The sequence below is a fragment of the Anguilla anguilla genome, chromosome 1 (assembly GCF_013347855.1).
Source record: "Anguilla anguilla isolate fAngAng1 chromosome 1, fAngAng1.pri, whole genome shotgun sequence".
Lineage (NCBI taxonomy): Eukaryota > Metazoa > Chordata > Actinopteri > Anguilliformes > Anguillidae > Anguilla > Anguilla anguilla.
In genome coordinates this window covers 55,675,149-55,701,168 of record NC_049201.1, presented here as the reverse complement: position 1 = coordinate 55,701,168, position 26,020 = coordinate 55,675,149, and the positions used below count along the sequence as shown (strand labels likewise).

Sequence of the window (26,020 nt, the reverse complement as noted above, 5' to 3'; positions counted from 1 at the left end):
GCTGTGAATGAGATACATTAGAAGTTAGACCGCTTATTCTTCCCTGACAGCTTGCTCAATGAATCATATCATGCAATCACCTATCTCAGACAAAAGGGTTGGGCTCGTCCGGGATTTGAACCCGGGACCTCTCGCACCCTAAGCGAGAATCATACCCCTAGACCAACGAGCCACGAAAAACATGCTCAGAAGGTATTTAAAAAAATGTGAATGCCACGTTGTACTCAGACTGATGGTATTTTTATTTTCTTGCAAAGACTTTCTTGTACGTTGCTGCCACCTATTGGAAACAATGTGCACTAAAACAGTGTGCGTAGTATATTGGGGTGAGTAATACGGAAGATCCATGGGCTGATTTCAATAACCAATTATTGACTGGCCATATCGGCTGATGTTATACTGTCCTGTTGTACATTACAGCACAAATTCAAACTGCAACCATGTTTTCTTATGAATGGAAGATCAGCACAGATTTCATATTATGGCATAACCAGGCTCAGCTACGTTAGGTTTTATAGCCATTGCCCAACTTGTGGAGTGAGCATATGAAATATTCAGCCTGCTGACTGACCAATGGTCTACTCACTCATGTATAAATGGTGAAACCATTTTTTAAAACTTCTAGGTTGTTTTGGGCGCTTCTATTTCATTTAGAGATACAATAATCTAATTTAAATAACATAAAGCCTTATTTCTCTGCAGTTTAAACATTGCTGAGAACACATGCAAACAGTCACAAGACCATATCATGAATATCATGAACAGCTGGATGCCACCGCATTTCTTCTTTTAAAACGTGTAGCTTTTTTAAACATTTAATTTATGCTCAATATACCAAATATCGAACAGATTTCATTTCATAGATTGCACTTAAGATCCAAAAACTCAAAACACACAATGACAAAAATCATTTCAGTAGTTATTGCCTGTTTTTATTGTTGTGGCTTCCCCCCCAAACATCATTTCATTATTTAACAAAAGGCAACATGCAAGTGGCAACAGCACAGAGATCCAATAGGTTTAGTTTCTGTGACATCATCACCATCAGCCAATACATGGACAAGACACACCGCAATGGATACATAACCAAAAAAGTATAAAAAGTAATACTTTAGGAGGTAGTGGTAACTATAGACCCCAAATACAGCCTACTGCCTGACATCGAAGGAACGGGAAAAGAGCTTTGCACTTTAGATCCAAATTATTCATTTCGGTTTTGCTTGAATTCAGCAACTGAATATTTCCACACAGTGGTTATTTAACTTGTGCTATGCATGCATGTTGTCTCTTATTTTATTTATGGCTTACATCTTTCACTCTGGTTGCATTTCTGTACTGTGTGATCAAGGTGAACTCCTGATCAACACAGTGCTGAACATCAGGTGAGCTTGGGTGCACACTGAGGAGGGGCCTAAAACTACGTGTTGGATACAGTCTGTCAGGCCGGCCCAGGACAGTAAGGTCGTTACAGAACCTTTTGTGCCGTCCTTCTGTAATACACATACACAAGTCAGCGTGACACACACCGACTCTGGAGTGGGAGGGGTGAATGTCTGCACACACACCTCACTCTTTCACTGTTCCACAAATGTCCAAAACACATTAAAATATAAAAAATAAAATTATTAACAACGATAATAATAGTACCAATAAGAATAATAATAATAATGTGCAAATTTGAAGAATGTAAGTTCACATGAACAGTTTTTTTTTTTTCTTCGTTTTTTGGTTGTTTTGATGAGCAGGGACAATGAGTTACGGACATTCAGACGAACTTACAAATACCAGACAAGTCTGTGCATTTTAAAACAGTTCATTCAGAAAACCAAACGTCTTTTAAAAAGGCAGGGAGGGGGGAAGAGCCGGGGGCCGGAGTGCGTTCATGGGACTGGGGGGGGCGGGCGGTGACGGAGCTGGTGGCAGTCAGGGTGCGATGCGTCGGGGGTTAAAGAATCTTCTGCAGAATGGAGTTGGGCACTTCCAGGGTTTCGTCTTTCACCAAGACAATGTCGTAAGAGTCCATATATTTCTCCAAGCGCTCCTCCACCTGGGCCCCAAGACAAAACAGACAGGCACTCACTCAGCGGTCATGCAGACGAGCGCACACGATTGGATCACAGATACAGAGAGCGCATTGGGGAACTGGTGGGGGGTGGGGGGGGGGGGTGGGAGGGGGCAGCGCACCTTGTCGTTCAGGAAGCCGATCTTGAGGATGTTCTCCACGTTGGGCACCCCGTCGGCCATGGTGAGGTCCCCCAGGGAGTCCCCCAGCAGCACTATGTTGCAGTTCTCCTTCAGCTGCTTGAAGTACTCGGTGTTCCTCAGGGCTCCGTCGTGCTTGTTGTAGACGTGGATCAGATCCCCTTTGAACCCCCGCAGCACTCCCTGTGGAGGAAGACGCAGAGCGCCTTCTGTTAATTCTGGCAGGTATGGGAGCCCTAAAGAGCAGCCCTGAACAATCCTGGGTTTACTTCAGTCATGCGCGTGTGAGCTATGATGTCAATATAAATGTCTTCTCAATCTGAACCAATCGGGTTGTGTTTTGCCGTGGAGTGAAATAAATATGAATATCTGACTCAGCTACTGCCAGCAATATGGGTGCCCCCCCTTAACCTTGACGCTGTTCAACATTAGACAGCGTTAGACAACAGCGTTGCACCAGCTCTCCAGTCATAAGCACTTAAAACAAAGTTAAAAAACCAAGGTCCACAGACATTTGGACTTGAGACATTCTTCAGTGCTAGAGAGTACAGCAGTCAAACAAGCTTAACAGCAGGCCCTAATGAACACCTGGGTACTTCTTGATTTTGCACTAGTGTCAGCATGTGAGCTCAAGTGAACAAACAATTTAATTGGGAAATACTGCACATTTTATTTGTAGTGAGGACACTACAATACGGGCGGCAGTGTAGTATAAAGGGTAAGGAACTTGTCTTGTAACCTAAATGTCTCAGGTTCGATTCCCAGGTAGGACAGCCGTTGTACCCTTGAGCAAACAAAGCATTGCTTCAGTATATATCCAGCTGCATAAATGGATTATGTGTACATGTTGTTGTAAGTCGCTCTGGGTAATAAAGTCTGCTAAACCCCTGTAAAGTAATTTAATGCAATAACACTAGGAAGCCTCGGGTGGGACGATGTTACTGACCCCGCCCCCCCGTCCAAAGGGATGCTTAAAATCCAAATCCAAATCCAACCATATTTCAATTTATTGTGATATCAACTTCATATGGTTGTAAATAATCCAAGACATAACCTTGGCTCCTCCACTGTAAAAGATCAGTTTGGTGCGTTCTGTGTGGATGAACGAGGGGCGCGTGTGGGGGACTCACGTTCTCGTCGAAGTCCATGAAGTTGGAAACCACCTTGACGTTGGGGTGGTAGACCCCCGCCTGCCGGATGATCTCCTCCAGAACGTCGCCCAGTCCGGCGGAGAAGATGAAGACGGGCACGTTGTGCTCCTGCAGCCTGTCGAAGAACTGCTCGTAGCCTTCCCTGTGACACACGCGCACGTGCGCACACACACACACACACACACGTACAGCAGATATTACAGTCAGGTAATCCATATTTGTGTCGAGAGAAAGAACAAATCATTCACGTTTGATTCTAAGGTTATACATTTCATAAATATCTGAACTCTCTTAAGTCGGTGGGTGTGATGACTGATCCGAGAAGAGTAAGGACCCCCTGAAATCGTACCTCAGGCCCACATCAGACTCCCGCACCACCTCCGGAAGCTTCTCCCTCTGTAGCCTCTGCTCCACCAGTAACGTGTGTGACTTGAAATACCTGTGGGCAGCACAGGAGTGAGTCAGCCTCAGGAGCCTTCGAGCAGCGTGGGCTGCACTTATCACCCACTCTGAGCAGCAAACTGCCTCTCACTCCCCGCCTCAACACTCGCTTAATGATTCATGGGTGTGTGTGTGTGTGTGTGTGTATCTACATGTGTGCATGTGCGTGCATGTGTTTGTTTGCGCATGTGTGTGTGTCTTTTCGCCTGTGGTGTGTCTGTGTTAGATGGCACACTAGTGTGTATGAGCGAAAGACAATGCTAACTTGTGTGTCTGTGTGACACTGCTTGTGCGCGTACGTCTGTGTATGTTTCTGTGTGTATCTGTGTGCGATTACTCACCACTCCACCATAAAGGGGTACTTCTCCTCCATGGTGAGGTTGGGGTCGATCTCAATTGGGTAGTACTTCTCCTTCAGCTGCAGGAGCTGGGGTGGGGTGAGGGGGGTGTGTGAGTGTCCCCTCAGATTCTCTACAGTAATCATTCTCACTGTTACATAACAGTCTATGATTATTCATGAATTATTCATGTTTCATCACGAGACAGATAGAATTCTTAATGTTAACAATATGGAGCCCACACTCACACTCACTCACGCACTCACCAGTCTACATTTCACTCTGTGAAATAATTTCAGTCAAATAACCCATGTGCACTGCACATAATATCAAAGTAGGTCTATGGTGTCCAAGCTTGTTGAGATGTGATTGAAGGGCTCACTTTTCCCTGCTTGGCCATTTTGGACATTTTGATTATAAAGCTGAACCCCAGTCGAGCATTCGTGTTTAAAAAATAGAAAGGGAAAAAATAAAGAATTGATTATTCCGCACCTTCTTCCTGCAGTCTTCTGTGATAAGCTTGCAGTTGTCGATGATGTCTGGGCAAGAGAAAGAGACAATTTGGCTCGAAGAAGTAGTACAATCCTGTTCATATGCATACAGCTAATAATACCACATTGTGGTAAATGACTGAATAATTAACTACATTCCACGATGTGATTCACCTCATCTGGAAGACTGTTACAAACTTCTAATTTAATAAAACCTCAAAGTGCTCAGTGCAAGTCAACTTCTCTCTCATTGTCACCTGTAATGCATGATGTATGCAATCAGACTCTACACGTTCACCATTGCACATTTTTATTTTAGCAGGATATTTCTAATTCAATTTTAGTCAATTTATTGTGTTTCTCCCTGCCATAATTATATCATGCAACACTAATGTATTATTATTATTACATTACATTATTTGAATCCAAACATTTTACTCACTGTGGCAGGTAGGGGACCGTTTGCCATTGTTGGCAAACCTGCTTAATGTCATGTCAAAGTCAGTGATGATCTGCAAAAAAACAGCACGCCAGTTTGAGCAAGAGGCATTCCACCACCAGAGGGCGCCACAGCACTTCAGGCACAGGCAGGTGCTACTTGCCAAGGCACCGGAGGCCTTACGGCACTCTACGACTGTTCTAGGGTCAGTTTCCACAACCCTGAACCTAATCCCAGCTGCTATGTGGAGAGAAAAAAACCAGACTGTTCTAGAATTCGTCTGTAATGTACACCTGTTTTCATACCTGGAGCTTGGCACCCCCACCCTTGATAAGGCTGCATATGACCTCCTCCACCCGTTCAGGGTCCTTGATGTGCACTGTGTTCTTCTCAAACTCCGGCATCTAACAACAACAAAGAGAGAGACAGAGAGACAGTGAGTCCACACAGAGCCTGGTTACTGCATGAGCCTTTTGCTCTTGGTTAGGGAATTGACTCAAAACGGTTTGCTAATAGAACCGAAGTGTTAGGTCCAGTGTGTCAGCCATTTCTATGGCAGCTCTCAACGGCAGTATCAATAATTTAGCAGCAGTTCTGGATGATAAAACATTATCACCACAGAATACGGAGTGCAACTGCATTACTGCAGTAACCGAGTGTGCCAACAGCACGTCGCTGACAGGTTTTGGCAAGACACAGCCGTGAGGTAAAGCCTGGCTCCTCCCCTTTGGCCTCAATAACCTGAAATCTGCTCCTCTGACCCGGTCCAACCCAACAACCCTTCTGTACCCACCCCCTCCAAAACCCAAATACAAACAGCCACCCCCCACCTGCGTATGTGAGGAGGGAAACGGGAGGAGGCTGGCGGCGTTCCTTCCCCTTACGGAGGCAGATGAGACGGGCCGGGGGCTGGAAACCAGATACCAGCCAAAACAACCGGCCCCCTTATTCAGCTGGGCGCCTGCGGGCGGGACCCCCCGCCCCCGAGCCTCTTACGTAGCAGAGCGCGAGCGCCGAGCAGCTCCTCGCAGGGGGGAAGGGTAGCCACGCCCGCCCGCCACGCTCGCCCGCGCCGGGGCGTAAGAAACAAACAGAACCGCACACTGCGCCGGCGGGGGCAAACGGGGGGCACTTCAGGCCAGGCTGGCAGAACGCCCTCGCGCGACGTCGCTGGGAATGTTCCGGCAACGCCAGAATACGAAGAAATGATACAGAACTGCCGCGGGCAGGTCACGTGCGCCGGGAGCAAACTGAGCTGGGAGGATCGGAGATGGTGGTTTGACGTACTTGAGAGGATCAGGCATCTCTGCAGGGAGGCCATAAATTGTGGTCAATCAGCACCCCCGAACCCAGCACCCCCCAGTGCGAGTCCTGTCCAGCGCGGGGCAGATCTATTCCTGGGAGCAAGCTGGCTGTGGATAGGATCACTGAGAGACTAAACCTGTGACCTTTCCTGTCAAATCACCCCCCCCCCCCACCCACCCGCATGCTGTCACCCAGCGCTGATTTATATATTTACCCCACGCTCCCACAAAATCTCCGGTCCTGACCCGTGGCAACTGAGACTGTGGTGTTCCTGATGGCGCCACAGCCTTGTCAACCCAAGGTCACATGATCACACGGTCACACTGTACAGTCGCATGGTCTCAATGCATGATTGTGCATAAAGTACAGTCTCTTTCCAGGTCTGTACTCCAGGAAAGGGGCCTGATACCAGTGGGAAAGGGGCCAGATGCCAGTGGATTGAACACCAGACAACAACAAAAAAAGGTCTGAACAAGCACATACACGCACACACAGGCACACGCACACACAGGCACACACTCACACACGCACACAGGCACACACGCACACAGAAATGCCTGTTCACTGCACACAAATAATTTGCCAAACTTCCCACAAACACATATGTGCTTCTTTAATATACACAAAAATATAACCAGCTCCCATATGCGCACACACAGTTCATGTGAATGAGTCCCCATTTCGAAATAAATACAAATCCTCTTGGGTTTCACCCAGTACACTCTCCACACTCGGGGGTGGGGGGGGGTTGTTAGGTAATGTGTAACCGAGAAGGGGTGCACTGCAAAAAAAAAAGAAAACACACCACACGGATTATTGCGGGTGTGTGTGTGTGTGTGTGTGCATGCATGTGTGCAAGTGTGTGCATGTGTGTATATACATGTGAGCATGCATGTGTACGCGTGTGTATCCGTGTGCATGTGCATATGCATATGTGTGTGTGTGGGTGTGTGTGCGCGTGCATATACATGTGTACATGCATGCACACGTGCATGTGTGTCTGCAGGGGGGTTATTAATGAAACAGCTTAGGCTGGGGCGTGTGGCTGAGGAATGCACTGAGGGTATGCCCTGCACGCACGCAGAGGTGAGGCTTCCTGCTTCCAATGCCACCCAGCACCGCCAGCCTGGACATCCCATCCGTCTCCTCCAATCCACATAGCCCAGGACTGACCAATCAGGGCCCGAAGTGCCCGGGGGGCAGCGGGGCCACTGGCTGAGGCAGGGCATTGAGCCCACTGCTTTTACATAATTACCAGCCCCAGTGCTCTGTTGCATAACTGGATTTCATTTCCCTAAAGTGCTGAGGCGGTGAGTGTATGGACAAGGACTACCCCATCACCCCCCCCCTCCTCCTCCTCCTCCTCCTCCTCCTCCCCCCCCCCCCCCCCCCCCCCCCCCCCCCCCCCCCCCCCCCCCCCCCCCCAACACCAACACCCCTCCACCTGATACTCTACACCCCTGACAGAACCTGTGGGTGGAGAAACATACATGGAACAAACAAAAAACCCTTACAGTGCACTTAACTTCTACACATATATTAGAACAGAAATATGAGCAGGGGCATATTTAAATAACTGTTCGAGGCTGCTTAGAAAAGCTAATGGCAGCTGTGTGTGTGTGCTCAGCTGTAATAGACAATAGAGGACTCTATAACATTACAACCCCAATGCACGTGTATACATACACACATACACACCTGCACGCACGCACGCACGCACGCACACTATAAAGAGATATAAAAAATATAGAGCTATAAAAAGCATTTGTTTAAATTATTTATTAATTTTATTGATTATCTGCTGAATCAAAAGTAATAGCCTACTGTGTTCTGGATCTGCAGTATTTAAAAATATAAGCATTTATGGCAGGAAGAGGAAAACAAACAGATCATACCGATAATTTTAATCTCAAAAGACAGTGCACAAAACACCATTAACAGACGAGCAGAGAACAACCAAGGAGAAAAACACACAGGATCTTTCACTTTCCCCCTCTCCTTCTCTCTTCCTCTCATTCTCTCTCTTTCCCTCTCTCTCTCCCTCTCACTCTCGCACACACACACACACACACACACACGCACACACGCACACACACAGGCTTACCTCTCTCTCTCTCTCTCTCTCTCTGGTCTTGACAGGGCTGTGTACAACAGGAGTGGGGAAATTTGCCTCAGTCAGGAGCCAGCTTATATAGCCCCTGCTGCTCAGGGAGGCGGGCCAAGAATAGACTCGCTAAGCCACGCCTCCCCAAAACAGATGAACAAGCAGACACGAAAACATACACACGCCCGGTGTCAAACGCATATAAGACAAACAGGCTACCGGGTATGCACACAGTCAGCCTCTCACACACACACACACTCACACACACAAACGCATACACGCTAGCATGCGGAAACACCCCCTCCCACTGTGCATGGTCAGGCATGAAAGCCATTAAAGTGGCGGAGTGGGGTAAAGGCATCGGTCAGAGTGATGTTTTTTCCCTGCCCTTAAACGGCACAGACTCGATCAGCGGCGGCAAAGGTCGGCACACGCCTATCCACCGGGGCGATTCCCGCGCAGCTTATCATCGTGTCTGAGGCAGTAAATGGCCAGCAAGTGCTGACCACACAAATGGCTTGGCGAGCTCAGACGCCGCTTAATGTCATCCTGGAATGCTAAAGGTCAAAGGTGAAGCGTATGAAAAATGAAAAACTGGACCAGTTGCTCTGGAGTTTCCAGCGCTCGTTACCTGCTGTGAAGCTCACAGCACAAAGGAGGTCTTCAGCGAAACAGCGCTGTTCTTACCTTCATTTTCATTCATTTAACAGTCAGATGAATAGCCTATTCCTCTGACTGTTAAAAACAAACATTACCAAGACATATTACATGTCTAAAAACCGCACGAGAATATTTTTCCCAAGGGATTGTACATTTTGGAACATATCATCACACACACGCACTTCACCATCCACTGCGACAAATAAAAGCCAATTCTTCTATTATTTTTTACCTGAAATTTTTATTTTAACATGAATTTTTGTTCGAAGCCATTATGTTGTTCATATCACCTGGAGGTATCATGAGAACCTAAAGAATTCTGGGTATGAGTGTATGAGATCTGCATTAACACAGGAAAAGGCATGAGACCTATCATGTCTTTTTTTAACGTTGATACTTGAATATTCAATATCCGTAATACAATATATTCCCCATCTTTAGCTTTAGCAGAAGCACACATGAACACATAGGATCTAAGGACAGAAATGATAGAGGTTGAATTTTTTTCCCCGCTTTGTTTTTGAAGTGTATGGTGACAGAAACGCTGCATGGAATAAAACGCGAGTGATTGGCATGAGCGAGGGGAGGATTAGACCCGAGAGCAGCGGAGCTGCACGTCCCCCAGGGGAGCTGCAGCTAAGTCCCCCTCGCTGCGGTCCATTACAGTGTCCTGCACATCGTGTGCAACAAACCCCCAAACACTCAGGACCCAGGTCAGCCTCCTGATACAGACAAACAAAGACCCAAAGTGTGCACACACTTCGCATGTGAATACAGACAGGTCCATTAAAAACAACAGAAGACCGTTAATGCCCTCAGAGCCAGTAACAGTGCAAAACAAGTGCCCAAAAAACCCTGAAAGACCTGTTGTCAAATTAACCTGAATGAATTCCAGCAGTAAAATGTCATGTGATTACGACATCATAAAACATTTAAATATGTTAATTAAACATAAAAAAGTAGATTCTGCCTTGTTATTGTGTGCGGACTGAAGTACGCAAATATGAAACCCTAGTAGTCTAGTAGACAGGCTTCAATGCTGGAGAGAGCACAGCTGGCGATACCGTGAGCAAAGAGCTTCATCTGAATGGCTTAGTAAATAGCACACTCATAGAATGTAAAATCGCCAATTCAAATCATTGTGGATGAGGTCTCTCTCTAAGAAAACAGACTACAATAATGTAACGCAAACTAAAGCAATGTCATATCGAGTACCTAATGCCTATATTCCACTCGTAAGGGCCATGTTTCCAGAGAAATGACACGACAATCTACAAATTTTGTGTTATTAGAAAATGAATGAACTGAAACATAAACTGAAGCGACTCGGATGCTAGTTTTTTGCTTTACAAACTCAGCTTAGAAATACTCCCTACCCATATGTGCTTCTTTAATACACACAAAAATGTAACCATCCCCCTTTTGCACACGCCCAGTTCATGTGAAGGAGTCCCATTTCTAACTCAATACAAATCCTCTTGGGTTTCAACCTGTATGGTCTCCACACTCTCCATTATTTATTTATTTCCTATTTTTTTTTGTTTTTTTTTTAGAACAATGAATTTGGTGGCCAACATGAAGCTATACATGCAAATGAACTCTTTATAAAAAAATATTTTTAAAACCCTGTTGATTGAATCCAGGCTTAAGAACACAGCGGTCAGGGTTGTGCCCATGCAGCTTCCAATCATCTTAAGGCGTTTTCTTGTTGCTATGCAACCATAGGACTTAATGTAACTCAGACCCAGCCTGTCTCTCCCTGACAAAGCCTCTCCCCTTGGGATTGGTGACCAATGTGTGGCCTTTGGGGGGGGGGGGGTCAGCGAAGGCTGTAGCTGGAGTTTAATTACAAGAGGAGCTTCATCACTTACTGAGGCTGAACAGGTAGTGGCTGTTGAAATGGACAAGCTTGTTATGTTTCTGACAGGTGCAATGGGGGTGTTCAATATGCCAAGCTCACATGCTCACTATTTTACTTGTGCTTGCCTGGAGTTCGGGTCCATAAGGAGCTGCCTGTTTAACATGGGACAAAAGAAACGCATTCTCAGAGCCCAGGAGCAGCTAGCAGCTCACAGGTGTGAAGACAGAATGCCACCAGTGCACACGGTGCAGGAGTCTGCAGAACGGGGATGTGCTTTCAGTCTAAATTTGTCTATCAGGTTACAAGGTTTCCTGTTTTACATTTGGTCTGCATAGTCATTTACCTGAGTAACATAGCAGTGGGTGAGCAGCAGTGTAGCACAATGGGTCGGGACCTTGGCCAGCAACTCCAAGGTTATAGGCTCAATTCCCAGTTGAGGCACGGCCATTATACCCTTGAGAAAGGTATTTAATGAGAATTACTTTAGCAAACCTCCAGCTGTATAAATGAATTATTACGTAAAAATGTCATTTGGAAAAAGAACATCTACTAAACGCAGCAAAAAAATTTTTTTTAATGCAAGCGTGCCTGCAGACTATGATCCATGTTTTTGCATGTAAGTTGCGTGTTTAGCAACATGACTTTAAGCCAGAAACGTTTTAGTCTTGTTTGACGTTTATATTTAAGTGTGTGTCTGGATCTGTTGCTTCTTGCAAGCCAAAATGTTTTGGAAGGGGATTTTGGTGAGTAAGAAACAAAACCCCTTCAAATGCATCATATATAGCCCAATCCAATGCCTAGCCTTGTAGCACTGAATAATGGGCTTTCATAAAGGATAAGGAAACAAATGAATGAGAATTCCAGACAAACACACATTTTCCAACTCTAGGCATGAGTCAGGACCAGGTAATGTAATCATATTCAGTTTAAGGCAGCATTAATCACCCAATTGCAAAGTTAAGCACTTATGGATGAAGCGAGGAAGCATGCACCTCAGAAGTGTGTGAGCTCAGCATAGCTGGGAGAGCACAGAAAGCACTCAAGTTCCTCAAGTCAGGATCAGGCCCATAATGAATGAGGCTATGACATGGAAAAGGAATACTGACCCTAAATCAACACTCCTACTCTGAGATGCATCATGGATATGGGCCCTGACCTCTTTTCTTCCTCTCCAACAGTGAAACTTGTATTAAATAGGTTTGAAGTAATTCAATCCGCTCACAAGCAATGCATGCATTGCATCGCTAACCTCATCATCCACAAGACCAGCCCCACATCTGAACAATTGGGGACTGGATATTTGCCATTTCTGGCGTATTCCGGTTTCCTTTTTGCTGTTTTTAACAGTTAAATTTAAGGAAGCCACTGTATGAACAGGCAGGGACAGTGAAACATTTTCCAGAAGTACGTAATTCTGGATTTTTCCCATGCAGAATTACTCTAATGCTGTGCAACTGCATGCATTAGGGAAAACAACAGCTGCAAAATGCATGTTTTTTACAGTGTTGACCTAAATGGACAAAACTAGGGTTTCTATATTTCTTTGTGTTAGAATTGGAACGTGTGTTAATACACAATGACATTTCAGTATATTTGAACGTACTGAATTTCAGCTTTGCCTGGCCTTTGTCATCGTTCTTGTGGTGAAATCTCACTGCTGCTTCAAGGTCTGACTGGTTGGTGTTACTACATTAGTACTGAGCGTATTTGAACTTCATGACCGCGTCTCTTCATTGTTGTACTTATACCCAGACCTGCTGACTCCTGCTCGCAATCTAAACACAAACCCTTATCCTTGGGTCAGTGTGTCCGCTCACCTGACCCTTGTGCAGAGTAATCCCTGTTCACACATTCGGCTAACCTATTGCCGGAACTTGAATGAGTCCCATTTCTATGAAGCTGAGCGATGGCCAGCGACCCGAGAAACTGGGCAACAAAAGCTGCCAGAGAAAGGTTTTCTGCGGATTATCTTTTTTTTTCCCACAGTTTACCGTCCGGCAACAGCCAATGAGAGTTTCTCGCATCCTAGTTCCTACTTTTCAACCAATATTTAAGGTATAAACTATGAGGTACTGGGGAGGACTGTGAGCGCCAGTTCACTGACATTAGTAAGATGAGATATGGCTTACTAAGAAATAATTATGTTATATGGTGATGTTTCTATCCCTTAGATTAATGCTAAGGTTAACATGTTAATTGTGGTGTATGAAACTGTACATAACTGTATCAGATGCCAATTTACTGAGCTAATCAGTTTTAACAAACTGCTTTGTAGCTGAATCTGAGTCTAATGATTTTATTAAGCACCTGTAGACAGGAAAAGGCATTGCACTGAGTGCAAAGCTTGGTTCACATCTCTTCCTAAAAGTTATTTGTGCACATACAGTGAAGCCCCTTGTGTCACATACAAAAGCCAAGGATAGATGAAACACGATTAGAATGTGAATGCCAGTGTCATTTTCTTAGACTCAGAATGTGTGGCAAAGCCAGTGTTTATTAGTATGCAGTGTTACGTAAAGTCAAATATTGTGGGGAAAAAAGCAAGAGGAACAACCACATTTCATCCTGCTAAGCTGCCTATCCCCCATGCCTTTCAACACTCTCCTCCAATCAGAAGCCGTTCCTATGCAAACTTCCCTGTCACCAAGCAACAGTGGGTGCTCTGAGGGACATTTAAACTCATGGAAATACCTTCCATGAGTCTGGTGAGTTGCCCATGAACCCATTTTTTGGTTTTTGGATGTGGGCATCCAGCCCTTGGTCCAGAGTCTAATTCCTGTATGTTTAAATCTTAGTCTGGCTAATCTAAATTGAACACGTTCCAGTCCTGACTACAGTGCCATTTTACGAGAACACAATCAGTTATCACAGACAGGAAGGAACTGAGGACTGCCGGGTCTTCATAAAGATAAAGGTTGTTGAGGCCCTACACTACACAGATAAGTACAGTTAAGGGCGAGGCTGTTGCTAGGCTGCCACAGAACCTGACCTTAACATGACTTAGCAATGCACACAAACGAAATGCTATGGCTAGACAGATTCTGCATAACAGGACCCTCGAATGAGTCACCGGGCAAAAAATAAAGAAATAAGACAGCAGATGCACCAGGGCGTTTCTCAGATCATTGTGCAGAACATATGCCAATGGTGCTTCTTGCTTTTCCTCTTTTTTAAATATAATTATCGGTGCAGTGGTACTGCTGGGAGGCTCCCCCAGATAAACACAGCGTTACCACAGCGACGAGCGCAGAGAGCTGGGATATCATACAGTGGCACTGTGCCCGCCTCAGCGCCAAGCCACCGTTGGTCAGCCAGGCACCTGCTGCACATGAAGGTACACCTCTGATGTAATAACTGCAGAAGATACGCCATATGACCAAAAGTATCTGGACACCCCTAGGTCTGGGGCTGGTTTTCATGGTTTGGGCTAGGCCCCTTAGTTCCAGTGAAGGTAAATCTTAATGCTACAGCACACAATCATTTTCTAGACAATTCTGTGCTTCCCCAACAGTTTTGGGAAGGCCCTTTCCCGTTTTCCTCACACACAGCGAGGTCCATATATAAATATTTATTTCGAGAACAATGTGGAAGAACATGACCGGCCTGCAGAGAGCCCTGACCTCAACCCCATCCAACACTTCTGGGATCAATTAGAAAGCCAAATGCGAGCCAGGTCTAAACGCCCAATCAGTGCCAGACCTCACTAATGCTCCTCTGGCGGAATGGAAGCAAATCCCGGCAGCAATGCTCCAACATCTAGTATAAAGCCTTCCCAGAAGCGTGCCAGTTGATATAGCAACGAAGGGTGGACCAACTCCATATTAGTGCCCAGAATTGTGGATGAGATGTTGGATGCCAGGTGTACTTTTGGCCATGTAGTGCATACCATCTCTGTTCAGGGAAGAGTAAAACAAAGTGAAATGTCCAGGTCTGCATTTTATAACAAACATTACGGGACTGAAATAGGCTTACACTACACATACCTCTGTACTTACTCAGCGTGCTAATAAAACTGTATACCTGCTCCATACCAGGTTTGTGCAAATAAATACAGGCCAATACTTGCACAGGAGGACACAGCACACTGATCTGTGCAGCCAGACTGCTTTTCTTTTTGCAGATTGTCTAGAAGTTCCAGTTTTAACCTGGCAGTACTGGATTTCTACACTATTAACAGCTATGTTCAGCACCCACTCGATAATGAGCTGTTAGGAGGGACAGCGGGTGAATACATCTAACTTATTCCCGAAAATGATACCCTGGTCATTGAGTGAGTCCTTTACAGCCAGCTAAACGACTAAAGTTGTTGTTGTTTTTTTTGGCACAGGCAGGCCAAATTCACTTTCAGAGCAAAAGTATGTGAGGATTGAAACAACAAAAACAGTAAAATGTGTTTTAATATGCAATAGCACCGCATCAAAATGTCTGAACTGTTCAAATCAAGCCCGCTAAATAGCACAATTTCCTTAGTCCGCAGTGTCGACATTTCTAGTATGAGCCTAGCAGCCGGTGCTGTTATTTTTAAAAAATCTTGTATTTGACCGCCCCCTAGTGGCCGTTTATTTGTATATAATCGTTCGTGCAAATCGTTTTCTGCAAACTGTAACTATGATGCTGCGCCACTTTGGAAATTTGCAACACCACCTTGTAAATTTTCCCTTCAGCCCATGTATGACAGCCACCTCAGCACCACTCTCATAAAGCCCTGGTTACAACAGAACAATAGAAATGATATAGCCACTCAAAACAGATACTAAATGGTTGTGATAGAGTAAATAATAAAATATATATATAAAGCGGTGTATTCTATATATTTGCAAATAATGATATAATGTAGAATACACATGTAGCTACTATCAACTTGAATAGCAAGAAGGTCTATAGCCAGCTAACATATTATAAAGGTTATTTATTTTTAAAATCAGGTTTCCTGAAAATACGAATTCTCAAGCATTTCATAAGAGCTCGATCTCGCAAATGATAAAATGCAAATCGGGAACACGTTTTGTACATTATTTTGGTCAAATGCTCTATAGTCAAAGGAGTTGTACATAGCGTGCAATCTAAAAAAAAAAAAAAAAAGATGTGGATGTATTACCTTGCTGCCGAGCCTCCGTCACTACGCTACTGATGACGTCAGGTGACGTAAAATGTTCAGTGCGTTGCCTGCCTGTGACAGATATACCCACTTCAGCATTTAGCAAGGATTATTCTACTTATCAACAATCGTTTTGACATTGCTCAGCCGACCATAACTAACGTTAGCTGTAGATCTGCGCTAACTGTAGCTTCAGCTGGAGCTCGCAATGTTTGCAAAATGACGAGCGATTAACAAATGATGTCATAAGAGAACATAAGTAATTTATGGCTAACGCTAGCTGTACAGGCTGTGAACTTGTACTAGAATAAAAACGTGCAAGCGTCCGCATGGTAAGCAAATAAACAACGGAATCTGCATACCGTGTCTAAATCATAACAGTAGACGATCAAACTGGCAAGCTGCGACATCGTATCGTACTAGACTAGACTAACAGTACTGGCAAACTAAGTGAGCCCAAACCGGAAGGTTGGCATAGCTTGGTAGCTATCTAGCTAGGTACCCGGTCACACACAGCGGTCAACACCAGTAAATTTTAAAATTAAAAAATTAGCACAGTCCAGCTTCGAACAAAGTTCACTTTCATACTACACGTCACTTCGCGTGAATTCCTTTTGTGTTAGCTAGCTACACACCGTGACCTCTATATTGGCGGTTGCTATTTTTGTCCGCGCGACTACAGTACGATATGCGCACGAGACAGCACGTGAAACTCACCATTTCAATTATCTTGGTTTTCCTACCCGCTCTCTTTTTCTTTGTAAATATGTACTGCGCTAGTACAACTCCGCCGAAAAGGGCACACACGCTGGCGCTGGCCACGGCCCCAGCCTTCACTACGGCGGTTTTATCCATCTTTCCTTTTCCCAGGGATTGCTACAAGCACAACTAGCAATGCGGCCACTTAGGTCAACATGGTCCCTCCTTCTACTAACCCTGTCATGAACTACGTCCTCGGAAGCTGCTACCAATGAGTCGAAAATTGAATATTGAATTCTTAAAAGAAACGTTTATGAAGACAGTGAGACTAAATTGTTCAGTAGTCTTTGAATCATTCAGTACTGATTATGTGAGGTTAACTCATGTGGTTCACGCCTTTATAAATCATATGAATCACTTGCATTTGTTACTTATTTCTGATCTAAATGGTATCGTCTACCGCCATGGAAACGCGTCCAAACAATAGAGGCAGTTCCGCGCCAACACTACTACCGGTAGTTGGATAGCTGTGGCTAACTTAGCAACGACGGTAAAATAACACACATTGACCGTTAGAAGTAACCAGTCTCTGGAAGTAGCACGTACAACAATTCTAGCTAGTTCCCAAACCAAAGGCAGTACATTTCATTACCCAATATATGAGCGAATTTACGAATACGTCTCTGCTGATGACGTGTTTACTTTCTAACATGCTCAGGAATGCTGGTTGAAAAAAAAAAATCGACAATTCGACACAGACCAAGTAGATTATTTTACGCTCGTTATCAAAGATGTTTCTGTTTATTCTGAACACACATAAGAGCAAAATGTTTAAGTGATAAGATACTCCGCAAATGTATTACAATACACCGACACCCTGTCATGCTCGATATGCAGACACGAACGTTCACCATTTAAACCTGAGGAATATTTGGGGAGGACTTACCATGATTTTGAGTAGAATACACAAAATGAAATCACAATACATAATATGAACAGTATAGTGCCGTGAAAAACGAATTGCCCCCTTCCTGATTTCCTCTATAATGGAATGCGTCACACTACATTGTCTCATATCTTTAGCAAAATAATATTAGACAAAGGGAAACAGAGTAAAGCCGTTAAAAAGTGCATTTATTTAATGAAAAAGTTTTCAAACCATCACCCATGTGAAAAAAGAAACCCCCTTGCACCACCTATAGTGTCAATCACAGCAACCAAACGCTTCCTGTAATTTTCTACCAGTCTTTCACGTCGCTGTGGATGAATGTTAGCCCACTCTTTGCAGAACTGTTTTAATTAGCCTAATAAAAATTGGTAGTTTTTCGAACATGAAGAGCTTGTTTCAGTTCTTGCAACAACACCTCTATTGGGTTCAAGTCAAGGACTTTGAAACTTGTTTTTTTTCAGTCATTCAGATTTGTGGATCGACGTGCTTGGATCATCGGGTTTACCAAGTTTCCTTATTACATTTTTGTCTCAAGATCTGAAACCATTCAGAGTGACAACAATGCAATAATAGAGGAAATCAGGAAGGGGCAAATCCTTTTTCACAGCACTAAGTAGACACAGTATGGAGTGAACAGAAACATTTCAGGAAATTGCTATCATGTTTCTCACCTACTTCGTGTATACAATGTATTCCATTCCATTAATACATTTCCTTTCCACAAAAAAGGGTAGTCTATTAATTTGCTGTGGAAGAAAAAAAATGAAGAGGCCAAAGTTGAAACTTATTTTGAAAGTTTATTTGCATCCTTCTTTTAAAAGATCTCAGTAGTGTTGAAGGGCTTTGTGGGACCCTTCAGGAGCCAAAATCTTCCCCCCAAAAGGTTTAGTTTTCCACTCAGACTAATACATGTATGGGGTGACCATTTACACCATAACTCAGCAGTCCCCCAAAAAGGAATGTGTCTGATGCAAGTGTGTGCAGACCCAGGGTCACATCAGTTCTGGTGATTCCTTATCCAGAAAGGCCTGTCAGTGACTCCCAAACAAATTAATTTCTTCAAGCGCCCTAAAATCATCATCGTTATTAAAAAATAACAATTACATTTCCACAGTCCATTTCACTAATTACAGTCATGAACACCCTCCTCTCCCATACAAACTCAACCAGAATGCCAAGACAATCATATAAATAATCAGATAAAATGAAATATTATATTTTCAGACAGACAACACACTTTCATGTTGGAAGTACTATTCAGATAGAGAATCCAATTTCCTTTTGCACACAGAACTGGGCGATATAAATCAATTTAAGGAATAAGAATATCAGTAACACCTGGGTCATGAAGTGAAGTGGTAATGAGGGGGAGGGATTAGGTCTGGGTTTCCCTGGTAATTAAGGTGACATAATGCATACCATCCCCTGAAAAGATAACCCTTTTATGGCGGGGTGCGGTGACATCATTACTCCACGGGTTTGACCTGCGTGGCTCCCTCTAGCTGCCGAAGGGTTTCATCCCACTGGGTGAACTGCTTGGACAACAGGAACATCTGCAGCAGGGTTAAGGTTCAATGGTTCAGGGGCAACGGTCAAATTCCAGACACACAACCAAGTTAAATCACATCTATATGTTGCATACCACAGACACAAGCAAGTTGCTTTTGCTCTGTAGGATTTAGTTTTGTTTGGGTTTTGTGATTACCTGTCTCTTATTTGTCTTATGATCACATGCTTTATCCAATTACCCTTGTTTTATAATGAATCTTTTTCAGTGTTCTCTGAAATTTCTGTCATGACCTTTTCCTTGTGCAAGGATGACTGAGCTGTCCAATACTGTAATATTTATTTTGGGTACAATGATAACACAAATGAAAAACAGCAATCTTGCATTCCATTTCAAACACTATGGGCCAGTGGCAGGAGAGGTTGATTGCAATAACCAGGTCATCACCAAGAACCCGATTGTGACACATATACCAACTTTTCAGCCTGAACCTAAAAAGGTATATAATGAAACCACAGGGTCCAATTTGTGTCTGCTGTAAGAAAATTTACAATCTGAGCTTTACAAGACTAAATTGGTCAGATGTCTCTTTACAGACTTTACTTTGAGATCATGAGGAAGGATACCATCTTGTTGTACTCTTCAAACTGCTTCTTCACCTCCTTGGACAGTGTCTCACTCTGGTTCTATAAGAAAGCCACATAAAGGTGCACACACACACACACACACACACACACACACGTTAGTGTTGTTGTGATACCAAAATCAGGGTTACCCCTGGGGAAATATTTAATGGAGGGAGAAGTGCCTCAGACAGAAAGCAGCAGCGGTGTGAAGCGGCAAGCTGTGGTATTCAAATAGTATACCGTACAAGTTTCTCCCAAAAACACGGGCCAAATAGGCCACAGGCAGCCTTTGCATGACCAAGTACCACCATGCTTTTTTCCCATTCCATGGACAGGGCTGCAAACTTTTGAGGATTTAACCATGTACGGGGGTCAGGGTTATCCTCCACCATAAGAAAATTTTAACAACTTGCACTCTGAGAGGAAAACAACTGAGCAGATGAAATGACATGCAATTCACTACTTATCATTTGCTCTTTAAACAAAATAGTGCAGTAGTTTGCTTCTGGTCCTTGTTTTGTGTAGAAGCATGGAATGGCCATGAGTTTTCACTTTTGCTACTGCCATGCGGGTGTTAGCTACCCTTTCTTACCTCTCATATACACCTCATGTTGTTTTCATTCTCAGCCACTAATGCACATCAATGCAGCACACACACATTGGTGGTGCACTTGTGCTCCATCATGTGAAGATGAAGATAAATGGCAAATTTTGATATTCTGCTCAGCTTATAGAAAACAGGGCATGAGACACCTTTTTATAACCATTTTTCAAATAATGGTTTAATGATTCTACTTCAGAGCCGGTTCCCCGTGCAGCACTAGTTTGCACAACTGGGAACACCTCAGCCCAACTACATGGCTTTGCGCTGCTATGCTGAAAAGCATTCTGGGTACAGAACATTCCTGGAAGGCGAGAGGAGTGGAGCTGCGTAAGGGGGTCTACTCTTGCGGTGAGAGGTCATGAGTTACAGAGCAGCACTGACATTTATTTTACTATTCAGCAAGGCAATTAGTTTTTATTGCCCCCACAAAAAGCCAGCTCTACCAATTTGTCACAGAATGCTAACATCGCTAGATAAACCTGTGCTGCAGATATCGTAAAATGTATTTGCAGAAATAGGGTAATTAATGTAGATGCTCACGAAGGCTCATAAAGTTTCTCTTTGCAAATTATGGGCCTTCTCTTATGAGGCGGCAGAGAGGCAGACCGAGAGAAAGGGGGACAGGGCAAGAGAGGCGCTTCATACCTGCTGCTTGATGTGGATCTGAGACAGGCGCTGGAGTTTGGTGGTGTGCTCAGGGACGTCTGAGGGGAAAGCAGGCGGGAGTTCAGACAAACAAAGCCTGTGTGACATCACGCAGTCCCACAAAAAACACCGTCCTGCGCCCAACTGACGCATAACTACTAACAGCATAGCGTCCCATAGAACACATCGTCAAATGCTGTCGTACGTGATGAGACAGTGTTCACTCTTGAAGGAGTACTTCCTTTGCTGCCTTTGGTATTGAATTAAGATTCTCATCTAAGCAGCACAGCAACAACTGACTCTGCTGAGATGCATACATGCATCAATCAGAGGCTACTTTCCACACCATGCAGGAGTCATCTCTGGATGTCATATTAGACTTATTGCCACCTGATATTACAGCGCTAACACCCAAGTGGTACCTTAGTGTACAGTATGTATCCTGGCACTGGAATCATGTAATCTTCTGTCAGACTGACCCCACTGGCCTCACTATCCCAATCCTTCCCACTGCTGATTCAGACAATTCTGCCCCTGGCAGGCATACTGACAGCTTGTTAGTATAGCACACTGCAGAAAAGCACACACTAAGTTTGTCAGAGCAAATTTAATAATTTGAACATAATATGAATGTCAAAAAATGATTCATTTGACTGGAAAAATGAGCATAAAAAAGTATGAAAAGGGCAATTTTTTGAAACCTTATTGCCTGCTGAACACATTCATCATCCATTTAATTATACTCAACTATAACATCCCATTTGTAAATATATTCAAAAGGTTATCCATTTAAGGAAAGATTCTTTGATAGGCATTTCTGTGGGACAGCTGACAGCTATAGTGCACACTGCAATCCATGAGTACACTTCCAGTAGGACTGCCTCCTCAGCACCCAGGACACGGCAGGCTTGTTGTTTTGTAACTGCACCTCATGTTCTCCCAGGTTTTTCATGCAGTCAGACAGAAAAATCCCCTCTGAGAGTCTAAAGCACGTACTTCATAAATTCTAAAAGTTACAGGAAACTGGGCAGGCTTCTAAGAACTTTGGCAAAAGACAAGCACCTAGTATTGTGCGTACTGATAAGCAGTCAGGGTTTGTCCTGCATAGAGAATTCTGCGGCGGCTGCCTCGATCAAGTTTTGTGCCGCCTCCACAAAATTCTGACCGGTGTCGGCATGAAAAAACATGATAAATACAAATGGTACACTCAGTGGATTTCTATCATTTGTTACTGCATGCATTGTTATGGCAGCATTACTGCAATGTGGTGCTGTGTCATAATCAGCACAATGCACCAGGAAAGGCGCTACCAAAAAGAACACAAAGCTACAGCAGCTGTATGCAAGGAGTGCATGATCAGACATCGCTCTGAGTTTGCTGCGATCAAACAGGTCAATCTTGTTCTGTTTTTGGCCCAAACATGTCCAATGTTTTCAGAAATGTTTCCTAAATGATAATCCTATCAGTTTAATGTCAACTTTGTAGATGTGGTCCATACAATAACACTTTTCTCTTTTTTTTCGAAAGACAGTTGGCGAGGAGGAGCAGGTGAAAAATGGTAAATGGACTGCAAAAATACAGTACAGTCATCATTACCGGCTGTTAAAAGGCACAATTCACATTACTAACAAGAATTTGAAAATCATGTGATCACAAGTGAGTTACCACCTCGGCCTCATTTTGAGCCAGGAAAATCCCTGGTAGTGAAGATATTGTGAAGCGTGGGTGAGGTGAGAGTAGTCTAGCATTTTTTAGAGCTTCAATATAAATTGAAAGCAATGGTCAACAGAATATATTGTAAAAATAAGCACACACTCACAAACACAAGAAACTGCATTCTGCTAAAAGAACTGTCACTGAGCCCTTCCGCATTGCAATCATATATTATTCCTGAAGCAGGGAATTAATACAGCTCAAGTCAAGTTGAGGCTGAGAGATCATCAGGTGGCACCACTGACCTCTGATATAGCTGCTGTCCAGAACAGGCTGCAGTTTGCTGACCTGCTCCAGCAAAGAGGCCTGGGTCAACAGGAACTCCTCCTCTGTGGACAGAAAGAAGGGTTCAGTCCCATTATTTTCCATGTTTTTGACTCTTAACACAGAATGATTTATTCATTTTCTATGTGCCAACACTAGTATGCATCCTTGCCACATAAGAGTGAGGCACAGACTATTCCTTATTCAACACTCCCTTACCAGCCAGTATGTACTCCAGTTTCATGGTGTCAGGAATGGCCATGTTGTCAGTGAACTGGGGGTCCAGATATTTCATCAGGTCTTCAACTGCAGAGACAGAGTAAGAGGGGGCAGAAATAGTACTTAGAGGATGTGCATCCCTGTTTGCTAGCTATGTTCCCAATGACATATTTACAAATTATTTTGAGATTTATTTGAGAGAATTTTCATCCCATAAATAAAAACCATCATAAAAAATTATTAAGGTTTATTGCAAGGCTTTTATAAATCAATTTTAACCTAAATTAATTTTTTTATAGCAGCTGATCAGTTTAAACTGATTTTCACCTGGATTTTCTGTTTCCACAAATCTACAAAGTCATTCCTGTTTATGTGAGATTAAGTAAACAGTGCCCTCTTGTGGCGAAATTGGGCATACAGGGTGACTCGGAACAAGCTTTCAGAAATTGGAGAGAAAATACTGGGAAAAATGGGGAGAATGGGGAAAAAGCGCAAACAAGCTATAGATTAAATGCGTATCAACGTTATCAATGTTAGGAATTAAAATCTAATTTTCACCCTGATCTTTTGCATTGTTATTTTTATGATCGGATTTTCACATTAGGCTATTTATCAGACAATTTTAACGGGTTTTTATTATTCTAAAGAAACACCGATAAATACCTCGGATTTTTTTTTACATTTTATTTTAATAAAAATAAATAAATAAATAAATAAATGAATAAATAAAAAACCCGAAACAATGAGCCTTCAAAATAGCTCCGTCCGGAACCTCTGACGTCACGTACTCTTTTTGTGCAAAATCTTCACTCGCTCCCTCTTGTTGGCTGTGCTCCCGAGAGCAGCATGGATCCTTCCCATTGAATCAGCGCACTGACAGGGAAAAATACGGAGAATAATTACAGTGATGACGCTAAATTATGATAGTTTTATAAACACAATAAAACAAAACAAACGATTGTGTCATTTATATGACAGGCCATATGGCAAATTACTCATCATGGTCCCCCGAGTAACTAACGTAAAAATACGGTTTTAAACGGGATAACCGGGAAACAGTGTAACAGCCGAGAAGTGGGGTGGCCACACCCTTCATCCCGTCAAGTGAATGGAAGATGCACCGTTGGTCTCCCATCCCTCACAGATCAAGCTAACAGACAAAACGGACATTTTGGACATAATTTAACCGCTAAATAACCAATAACCAATAGGGTTTCATAATAACACATATACAGACATAACCGAATAATGCTTAAGATGTGACTGTTTATGCGTTAGTTTGAAAAGACGTTACACTAATGTGTAGACGTCAGATGCTCAGAAACATCCGCTGTTGTTTCAGCTGCTACTAACGTTGGAAACACTATTACAGGGAGCCAACACGTTAACTGCAAATCTTTCGGCTTTTGATGCTTAGTTTTTAATAGCTATCCACTGTACCTTGACGTGCTTGGTGGTCCGATTTCCTTTTTCTCCATATACACGCTTTTCCAGCGTTTGAATACGGGCCTCTAAATTATCAATGTAGTTGCCGTCTTCCATTTTCGCTGTGTTTGTTGCTGTCAAAGCAAGACCGGAAGTGCTTCGTCGTCTTCTTCTTGTGTTTAATGCGGTTTGAAACCAACTTGTGGTGCATTACCGCCACCTTCTGGACTGGAGTGATGGCATATTATGGATATATTACTATCTCAATAATATGCCTACTAGTACGTCCATCCATTCATCCACACATCCATCATCTATACCCACTTATCTTGGGCAGGGTCGCGGGGAGTCCTGGAGCCTATCCCAGCGTGCATTGGGTACACACACTATTCACTCACCATTCACTCACCCACTCATACCTATGGGCCATTTGGTGTATCCAATTAGCCTACCTGTGTGTTTTTAGACTTGAATTAAACCGAAATGAAAGCTTTTCAGCTAAATTATTTGTGTCGGGGGTGGAACGGTGGTGCAGTGGGTAGCACTGTTGTCTCACAGCAAGAAGGTTGTGGGTTCGAATCTCGGCTTGGGGTCTTTCGGGGTGGAGTTTGCATGTTCTCCCTGTGTCCGCATGGGTTTCTTCCGGTTTCTCTCCCACAGTCCAAAATACATGCAGATAGGCCAATTTGAGACTCTAAATTGCAGTGCGAATGAAGTGTGTGCCCTGTGATAGATTGGCGGCCTGTCCAGGGTGTATTCCTGCCTCTCGCCCAATTTCACGCTGGATAGGCTCAAGCACCCCCCGCGATCCTGCTCAGGATAAGCAGGTATAGATAATGGATGGATATTTGTGTTGGTTCTCAGTGGAATAATTAGAGAAACTATTTTACTGGGGCCAGCCACTAGAAGGACTTGAGTGCATAAACCCACCCAATAGTCTTTGAGAACGCGCATGCATGGTTAGATGTGTGACCAGACACATTGAAAATACTCCCTCATCCTTCTTCACACCAATTGGGAATAATATCAGCAAATGTATGTTTAGTGGATGTGAAAGAAAAGTATGTGGAATAATCAGAATAGTGTTGGTGACAGAGGGAAGATGCAAAAAATGTAATGTAGGCTAACTGAAGTATGTAATATAGCCCTTCGTGAAAATATTTTTTTCTCACAAGACTAAGGCATCACCACAAGGGGGAAGCAATGCTTCACAAATATCCTAATCTCTGAACCTCCCTAAATCCTGTGGGTGCGTGGTAACTCTGAGGGCACTGCATGT

General features: G+C 43.7%; 2 protein-coding genes and 1 non-coding gene across 7 annotated transcripts; all 3 read right to left on the bottom strand.

Moving 5' to 3' along the window:
* Window positions 1-100: 100 nt before the first annotated feature.
* Window positions 101-172, bottom strand: trnap-agg. The gene has a single exon. It is a non-coding gene; the product is annotated as a tRNA-Pro (tRNA).
* A 735-nt stretch (window positions 173-907) lies between these two features.
* Window positions 908-17,039, bottom strand: nt5c3a (5'-nucleotidase, cytosolic IIIA). 5 transcript variants are annotated; one of them, XM_035432522.1, is made up of 10 exons: window positions 16,808-16,942; window positions 16,091-16,162; window positions 5,368-5,466; window positions 5,066-5,135; window positions 4,625-4,671; window positions 4,136-4,221; window positions 3,703-3,792; window positions 3,333-3,495; window positions 2,185-2,385; window positions 908-2,047 (listed from the first exon to the last, which is right to left on the bottom strand). In XM_035432522.1, the coding sequence occupies exons 3-10, from the start codon at window positions 5,464-5,466 to the stop codon at window positions 1,946-1,948; spliced, it is 858 nt and encodes a 285-aa protein (XP_035288413.1). In that variant the 5' UTR covers window positions 16,091-16,162; window positions 16,808-16,942; the 3' UTR covers window positions 908-1,945. The 5 variants fall into 5 exon arrangements, with proteins under 5 accessions (XP_035288413.1, XP_035288379.1, XP_035288395.1 ...); XM_035432488.1 differs by lacking the exon at window positions 16,091-16,162 and having other exon boundaries at window positions 16,808-17,039; XM_035432504.1 differs by lacking the exons at window positions 16,091-16,162; window positions 16,808-16,942 and adding an exon at window positions 8,482-8,556 and having other exon boundaries at window positions 5,368-5,468.
* Window positions 17,040-18,515: 1,476 nt separating this feature from the next.
* Window positions 18,516-24,915, bottom strand: LOC118235317 (dynactin subunit 3-like). Its single transcript, XM_035432535.1, has 7 exons — window positions 24,757-24,915; window positions 24,105-24,189; window positions 23,317-23,403; window positions 23,079-23,162; window positions 21,121-21,179; window positions 19,872-19,931; window positions 18,516-19,291 (listed from the first exon to the last, which is right to left on the bottom strand). Exons 1-7 carry the CDS (start codon window positions 24,856-24,858, stop codon window positions 19,205-19,207), a joined length of 564 nt encoding a protein of 187 aa, XP_035288426.1. The 5' UTR covers window positions 24,859-24,915; the 3' UTR covers window positions 18,516-19,204.
* Window positions 24,916-26,020: the final 1,105 nt, after the last annotated feature.